General features: G+C 38.8%; 2 protein-coding genes across 4 annotated transcripts; both read left to right on the top strand.

Annotated features, from left to right (window-relative positions):
* The first annotated feature begins 295 nt into the window (after window positions 1-295).
* On the top strand, window positions 296-3,465 carry LOC147520746 (putative F-box/FBD/LRR-repeat protein At1g78760). The gene is made up of 4 exons (XM_086594328.1): window positions 296-947; window positions 2,076-2,689; window positions 2,792-2,968; window positions 3,046-3,465. Exons 1-4 carry the CDS (start codon window positions 296-298, stop codon window positions 3,337-3,339), a joined length of 1,737 nt encoding a protein of 578 aa, XP_086450454.1. The 3' UTR covers window positions 3,340-3,465.
* Window positions 3,466-4,621: 1,156 nt separating this feature from the next.
* LOC147520745 (putative F-box/FBD/LRR-repeat protein At1g78760) lies at window positions 4,622-7,505 on the top strand. 3 transcript variants are annotated; one of them, XM_086592239.1, is made up of 5 exons: window positions 4,624-4,862; window positions 5,144-5,401; window positions 5,591-6,573; window positions 6,675-6,851; window positions 6,929-7,505. In XM_086592239.1, the coding sequence occupies exons 2-5, from the start codon at window positions 5,266-5,268 to the stop codon at window positions 7,217-7,219; spliced, it is 1,587 nt and encodes a 528-aa protein (XP_086448365.1). In that variant the 5' UTR covers window positions 4,624-4,862; window positions 5,144-5,265; the 3' UTR covers window positions 7,220-7,505. The 3 variants fall into 3 exon arrangements, with proteins under 3 accessions (XP_086448364.1, XP_086448363.1, XP_086448365.1); XM_086592238.1 differs by having other exon boundaries at window positions 4,622-4,853; window positions 5,144-6,573; XM_086592237.1 differs by having other exon boundaries at window positions 4,623-4,862; window positions 5,144-6,573.
* The last annotated feature ends 445 nt before the right edge of the window (window positions 7,506-7,950 follow it).

The following is a 7,950-nucleotide window of genomic DNA, read 5'->3' as shown; positions in this document are numbered from 1 at the left end:
CCCGAAAGCAATTCTGGGCGAGAGTGTTAGCACGCCAGCCTTACCCGATCAACCGAGGACCGCCGCACCTTTGGATTTCAGAATTCCGGAGGAAGTGTGGAGTGGGAAGGATGTGAACCTTTCCCATTTGAGAGTGTTTGGGTGTGAGTCCTATGTGCACACTAGTGACCAAGCTAGGAGTAAGCTTGATGTCAAGTGTACCTTCATTGGATATGGCGATGATGATCTTGGTTATCGTTTTTGGGATGACCAAAACCGGAAAATTATTCGAAGTAGAAATGCCTTGTTCAGTGAGATGGTTTTGTACAAGGACAGAAAAGAAGCACAGCCCGTGGAGCCGGTTACAGATAGTGACACTGAGTATGTTGAGTTGGAAGGCTCTTATATGAGTCGTGGTGTTGTGGAAGTTCCACAGTCAGATGATGATAGTAGTGACTCGGGTGAAGAGACTACGCCACCAAGTCCATCTCCACCTCGTGCACTAAGGAGGTTATCCAGGCAAACTGTACCGAGCATGAAGTATCCTCCCTCCACCTATTTATTTACTGATGATGGTGAACCTCATTGCTATGATGCGGCATTGGAGGTTGGTGATGCTAGCAAGTGGGAGCTTGTTATGCATGATGAGACGGAGTCCCTCGTCTTTAGTGTCACTTGGGAGTTGGCCAAAGTACCCAAGGACAAGACTCTACAGAGCAAATGGGTGTATCGAGTCAAGAAGGAACATGATGGTTCCAAGAAATATTTGGCAATGATATTCTCCCCAAATACTTTTCAGTCAGTGTTTAGTATTGTTGTAGCGGAATGTTTAAATCTTAAGCAGTTAAATGTGAAAACTGCTTACCTCCATTGTGACCATGTTGAGGAGATTTACACGCGACAACTGTTGGGTTTCCTACGGAAGGATAGAGAGAATATGGTGTGCAAGCTGAGAAAGAGCTTGCATGGTTCCCGACAAACCCCTAGGCGGTGGTACATGGTTTGCACGCACCCGGATATATCCCATGCAGTGGGAGTTGCTTGGAGGTTTATGGCTAACCTTGGCAAACATCATTGGGAAGCGGTGAAATGGATATTGTATTATTCATGGAGTATCACGGAGACATGTCTATGTCATGGTAGGGGTGTTGTGGGAGACGGTTGAAGTGTTCAACTTCGGTGGGTCTTCTTGCTTGAAGACCATGATGGATGAGCCGAGTGTTTCTTTAGTATATTGGTTTTGGATTGAGTTGTTACAATTGAGATGTGATGTGCATGAAGAATCTCGAAGGTTCCAAGTGGGAGATTGTTGGGTTGTTGGAACCGTCGAGCTTTGCTCCGGTTGTCCGTATACCACACTCGACCTTTGCACCTGATGAAGAGGGCGACCGCTACCATCCATGAAGGCCCATCACGCTTCGTCAATGCAAATGCCCGTCTGAAGAAGAAGAAGGCGGCACCCACCTACCTGCCTTCACTCTCATGATCTAATGAAGAGGGCCACTCACCTATGATGCTTCGGCGCTCCAGCTCCGCAGTGCGGCCCAAGCCCATTTTACTTCCCCTTTGTCTATGTACACCTATATAAAGGAAATAGATTAGGGTTTTGATGCAGAACTTTGAGAGATTCATTTCTAGGGTATTGTGGGAGCTCTGTTGAGCTAGGGTTTGAGTGAGGCCTCTTCTTATTGATTCTTGATATCTCTTGTAAACTCTCCAATCTTTGTTATAAAGGAAACTCGGCTCTTGTGTGTGGATGTAGGTAACATTTACCGAACCACCTAAATCTTTGTGTCTCTTTGCATTGTTACTTCCATTATTATTGTTGCTATGAATTGTGATGATATTGTAGTGGTTTTGCTTTGTTGAGGTTGTTGTGATAACTACCAAAGTCTTGGGTGGGTGATTTCCTTGGTGTGAGCTCCAAGTTGAAATCATTTGGGATAGAAAGTAACTAGATTGAGGTGTGACTTTCTAGTGAAATCTCCCAACATGGTCTTCTGTCCCCTCCTTTCATTTCAATTCAAGACTCTTCCAATCCTCCAAAACATTCATTAAGTTTGTCGATTCTTTACTATTTTTACGAGATGGTTCAGATATGCAAAATGTTTCTCTTTCCCCAGTAGGCCCGTTTGATGATGTAAGGAGGATCAAAAAGTGGATAACATATGCAGTAAGACATAATGTTCAAGTTCTTGATATTGAAAATGGTTGCGAGAGAAATATCCAATTACCTCCTCATTTATTCACTTGTGAGTCGTTGACAGAGTTCAAACTGTATAAAATCATCCTATACCTGCCACTTAGGATCTGGTTGCCTTCTCTTAAAGTTCTGCATCTGATTTCAGTTTATTTGAAGGATGGCCAACTTGATGAGGCCCTCTTTTCAGCCAGTCCGTCCTTGGAGACACTTATTCTAGTAAACTGCAACATTACGTCTGGTATTTTAATAATATCAGCTTCTCAACTTAAGAATTTGAATCTGAAGGGTAACTTTCCTTCCTCAATTGTGGTTTCTGCTCTGAACCTCAACTCCCTCAAACTCAATATAACAAATTCAGTTCCAGTAAATATTATATTCAACGGAAACCTAAAGTTGATATCTGATGCAAACATTGACCTCAAAGGTGATTCTTCTGTATCAACTACTCAACTAATTAGCATAGTCAAGAATGTGCGATATCTGACACTGTCTGCACTGTTCGTTCAGGTAAATGGTCCTACCCGCTTTTCTTTGTTAACTTTCGACAAATTAAAAAATGGTTGTATTAGGTTTTGTAAACTCTTAGAAGTTTGTTTCATTGTGTCTTAGTCGATAGCTGTGGAACTGCAAAAGGATTTAGCTACACGAAAGTGCAGCGAGACACCATTTTCTAATCTTAAGTGGCTGAAGATTGGAACTCTGTTCAGCAAGGATGAAGTCATATTGATCAACCATATACTCATGCACTCTACTGAAATTGAATCTGTCTTCTTAGTGAACGATGCGGTAAGCACTTAATATGAAATACCCGTTAAACTTGATTTTTTGATGTTTTAATTTTCTCTTTATTGGTCATTGTCAAGGGGAAGTTTGATGGTTTGAAGAACATCGCCCAAGTTGAGCAATATGAAGTGAAGTACAAGCTTTCCCACCTTAAGTTAGTTGAAATCGAGGGCTTCCGAGGATCTGAGAATGAAATGGAACTGGTCAACTTATTTCTGGAGAACGCAATAGTTTTGGAGAAAATGATTATCTTCCTTTGCAAGTCTGGCGAATGCAGTTCAATAGATGAGCAAGAATTGGTGAAAGTTGGTAGAAAATTATTGACACAACCACGAGCGTCATTGACTGCAGGAATAATGTATTGGCGCATCTGATGATCTTGGCCTTCTTTAACTCTACATGCACTTTTCTTGTTTTCTAAGTTAGTCTAGATTTGATAGTCAGGTGAATCAAACGGTGAACTGTGTATGCAATTTCAAGGATTTAAGTAGAACTGTTTGTGTTTGGTGTCATATCAGTATTAAAGTTGTGTGTTTATTCACTTTATTGTCATTTTCTTAAACTTGTTCTGAATTCATGGCTATTGTAACTATTTCATATTAGTAATATGCGCTTACTGGTCTGAAATCTTTGTGTACATTGTAATGGTTGAGCTCGAGTCTTGACACTACTGCTTTCTCATGTCAGTTAATATTGTGAGAACAGGTAATATTAACTTATTAAGTAGTTATTTGGATGGGAGTCAAGATAAGTTTTCATGGTTGATATTCGGAGTTTGTGTTGGTTGTTTGCTGTGAATCAAGTAGTTGTTGGTAACCTAATGATTTTGCGTTTTTGAAGACTCAGGAGTCCGGTCAGTATTACATAATCTATAGTGTACGTGTAAACTGATTTTCAAGAAACTCATGCATTTTATGATGATATGAAAAATATGTTTATATATTTCATCTCAAGCCTTTCAAGTAGTTATCGTTTACTTACGCGGGTTTCCCTCAAACAGATGTATACTGCAGACTCTGCAATGGCTTTCTTTAAGACAGTGATTAAGTACTAGACACTAGTTTATTTCTCTTGGCCATTTGTGCTTTGTATGTAGTAGAAAAAATATATATATCCATGTAAACGTGCTCGTTAAATGCCATATAGGACTGTGAAAGTATTCTTCTCTTGCCAATTTGTGCTGTCTTCACTCTGTAATCTGTTGGTTCTACAAGATGGTTCAAGTATATAAGTAAACAAGATAAAATAAAATACAAAAGTCATCTCTCAGTTGTGTGAAAACAATGTTGAAATTCTTGACTATGACATAGCACAAAGAAAATATTTGAGTTGCTTCCACGTTGATTATGACCTTGCATTTTACAAGGTGAGATGCGAGGCATTCCGTACGTATACAGAGTTACAGACTATTGCAACTTCATCCGTTTGAGCAATTAGTACACGACCTTCAACAGATTTTATTGGGTTTAACGATAAGAGACACTAAAATATTCCCATGCATCTGCTGTAATTTGAGACTCAATCTACAGTTGTACTGATTTTCTCTGTGCAATATGGAATGGAGCTACTAAGAACGTTAGTTATTGTGGAAGATGCATGGTGTCGTTCTTAGGTTCGAATGCAAAATGTGTACAAGATCTAAGGGTTGGTTTAGGAATTTTATGTGCAAACCCACCATACTACTTTACGAAACCACTTTTTTTCAGTCTCTTTTGAAAAAAGTGCCAATAATATGAGCTCCACATTAGCTTTATTCTTTCTCCAATTTCTTCTTTATTCATCTCCTTTTCTCCCTTAGCTTCATCCCTAAGTCAGTGAGTCACCTAGCCCCTAGTTTTAGGATGCAATGATCAATTTGAGCTCTGGTTGTAAACTTGCGAAAGATGTGGTAATCCCTGTAAGTTTTATTCAAACCTTTCATGTTTAATGTTTTTAAAAAGTGGTTATCTCTATTGTAAGCAATCCTGTTTTTAAGCCATCTTGCATGAAATATCCAGGACTTTTGATTTTGGTTGGGTGAGTTTATTACCTAGGGTTTTACTGTATTTGTTAAATCATGAGGATAAGGGATCTTTAGTGTTGGTTTTAAAGAATGTAACTCTGTGTTAATTGATCAGAGAATTTGTTTTTTAAAATTATTGCTAAGGTAATAATTTCATGCTCAAAATGTGTTCACAGGTCTAATTCTCCTACACCGCCTATGGACATCTACGGTTGCAGATACTAGGGCAACTTACTTGGAATTACTGGGTTCCCACTTTCATTTGAGAAATATAGAGGAATAAAAAAAAATAGTTTCAATGACATTCGGTTCTACAAATACTGCATTTGGAGTTTCAAGTTCTCCATCCTCTGGTTTTACTTTCACTCCTGCCTTTCGCCAAAGTCCTTTCGGAACGACTCCATCTCACTTTGGAGCTCAGACTTCTCTGTTTGGTGAGTCCCTTTCCCGTGTAATACTTGAATTTTTCAGCTTAAATTTTCCAATAAATTTAGTGACTTTAGTTAGTGCACACGCCATTGCCGGCATCAGTTTTACTCAAATTTTGTCTCTGCTAGTAATTATTGAAGGTTTCACACAAGTACTATTCTCAAGTGTTTTTACTTGTTCAAATTCATTTATAGGTGGCTCCAATCCTGCTGTTCAGCGTCCTGCTTTTGGTCAGCCTCCTACACAATCCACACCATCTATTTTTTATTCCACATCCACCCCTGCATTGGGAAGTATTGTTGAGCAGACTGGTTCAACCTTTGGAGAGAATTCGAGCCCAGAAATGAATAGGATCTCTGCATTACCCATGCCTATAATCTATCACATCCTATCGTTTCTTCCAACCGAAGAAGTGGTTCGAACATGTGTTCTATCTAAAGGGTGGATAAACATATGGTCTTCTGTCCCCTCCTTTCATTTCAATTCAAGGCTCTTCAAATCCACGAAAACATTCATTAAGTTTGTCGATTTTGTACTATTTCTACGAGATGGTTCAGATGTGCAAAATGTTTCTCTTTCCCCAGTAGGCCAGTTTGATGATGTAGATGTAAGTTGGATCAAAGAGTGGATAACATATGCAGTAAGACATAATGTTCAAGTTCTTGATATTGAAAATGCTTGCGGGAGAAATATCCAATTAACTCCTCATTTATTCACTTGTGAGTCGTTGAGAGAGTTCAAACTGTTTAACAACAACCTAAGCTTGCCACTTAGGATCTGGTTACCTTCTCTTAAAGTTGTGCATCTAATTTCAGTTTCTTTGAAGGATGGCCAACTTGATGAGGCCCTCTTTTCAGCCAGTCCGTCCTTGGAGACACTTCTTCTAGTAAACTGCAACATTACGTCTGGTATTTTAACAATATCAGCTTCTCAACTTAAGAATTTGAATCTGAAGGGTAACTTTCCTTCCTCAATTGTGGTTTCTGCTCTGAACCTCATCTCCCTCAAACTCAATATAACAAATTCAGTTCCAGTAAATATTATATTCAACGGAAACCTAAAGTTGATATCTGATGCAAACATTGACCTCAAAGGTGATTCTTCTGTATCAACTACTCAACTAATTAGCATAGTCAAGAATGTGCGATATCTGACAATGTCTACTCTGTTCGTTCAGGTAAATACTCCTACCCGCTTTTCTTTGTTAACTTTCAACAAATTAAAAAATGGTTGTATTAGGTTTTGTAACTCTTAGAAGTTTGTTTCATTGTGTCTTAGTCGATAGCTGTGGAACTGCAAAAGGATTTAGGTACACAAAAGTGCAGCGACACGCCATTTTCTAATCTTAAGTGGCTGAAGATTGGAACTCTTTTCAGCAGGGATGAAGTCATATTGATCAACCATATACTCATGCACTCTACTGAAATTGAATCTGTCTTCTTAGTGAACGATGTGGTAAGCGCTTAATATGAAATACCCGTTAAACTTGATTTTTTGATGTCTTAATTTTCTGTTTAATGGTCATTGTCAAGGGGAAGTTTGGTGGTTTGAAGAACATCGCTCAAGTTGAGCAATATGAAGTGAAGGAGGGGTACAAGTACAAGCTTTCCCACCTTAAGTTAGTTGAAATCGAGGGCTTCCGAGGATCTGAGAATGAAATGGAACTGGTCAACTTATTTCTGGAGAACGCAATAGTTTTGGAGAAAATGATTATCTTCCTTTGCAACTTTGGTGATGAGCAAGAATTGATGAAAGTTGGTAGAAAACTTTTGACACAACCACGATCGTCGTTGACTGCAGGAATAATGTATTGGCGTATCTGATGATCTCGGCCTTCTTTAACTCTACTCTTTTCTGTTTTCTAAGTTAGTCCAGATTTGACAGTCAGGTGAATCAAACGGTGAAATGTGTATGCAATTTCAAGGATTCAAATAGAACTGTTTGTGTTTGGTGCCATATCAGCATTAGAGTTGTGTGTTTATTGTCATTTTCTTATACTTGTTCTGAATTCATGGCTATTGTAACTATTTCATATTAGTAATATGCGCTTACTGGTCTGAAACCTGAATTGATAGATCCTCCACATCAATATATACTAAGTTTGTTCTTTTTTTTTTGTAAATTCAAATTTTGTTTCTGTGCGGAGAAGAGGGTATGTAGTTAAATATATTTTTGTCCAGTTTGGCAGTGTTGGATTTTTGGGGTGAAGGAATGGGGAATGAAGTACTGTAGTAAAGTTAAGTGTTAATCGACCATTATGTAAACTTGTTTTGAAGTCATTCCTATAGTAACAAGCTCAGATTCGGAATCCTTTTGCAGGTCTCAACAAATCTCGCCGAAAAGAAGGGAGGAGATCGAAAGAGGGGATGGAAATAAAGGGAAAATTATAGGTTGTCTAGCAAAATCACTAAATTTCTTTTCCTGGTTTCCTAATTACCACTATTCCCTAAGGCAATTCTAGTATGTCATGAAATTCTAGTATGTTAACCCGAATGTCACTTTGTTGGCTGCGTTCCAATACTTTCAAGAGACGGTTAACATCCAACCCATCACG

Source organism: Coptis chinensis, chromosome 2, assembly GCF_015680905.1.
Source record: "Coptis chinensis isolate HL-2020 chromosome 2, ASM1568090v1, whole genome shotgun sequence".
Taxonomy (NCBI): domain Eukaryota; kingdom Viridiplantae; phylum Streptophyta; class Magnoliopsida; order Ranunculales; family Ranunculaceae; genus Coptis; species Coptis chinensis.
The sequence above is the reverse complement of the archived record's forward strand: the minus strand, read 5'-3'. Positions and strand labels throughout refer to the sequence as shown.

Coding starts and splice junctions, on each gene's coding strand:
- LOC147520746 (XM_086594328.1), top strand. CDS start 296: ATGGTTTTGTACAAGGACAGAAAAGAAGCACAGCCCGTGGAGCCGGTT. Junction 2,690..2,791: donor TGTCTGCACTGTTCGTTCAG/GTAAATGGTCCT, acceptor ATTGTGTCTTAG/TCGATAGCTGTGGAACTGCA. Junction 2,969..3,045: donor TCTTCTTAGTGAACGATGCG/GTAAGCACTTAA, acceptor GTCATTGTCAAG/GGGAAGTTTGATGGTTTGAA.
- LOC147520745 (XM_086592238.1), top strand. CDS start 5,266: ATGACATTCGGTTCTACAAATACTGCATTTGGAGTTTCAAGTTCTCCA. Junction 6,574..6,674: donor TGTCTACTCTGTTCGTTCAG/GTAAATACTCCT, acceptor ATTGTGTCTTAG/TCGATAGCTGTGGAACTGCA. Junction 6,852..6,928: donor TCTTCTTAGTGAACGATGTG/GTAAGCGCTTAA, acceptor GTCATTGTCAAG/GGGAAGTTTGGTGGTTTGAA.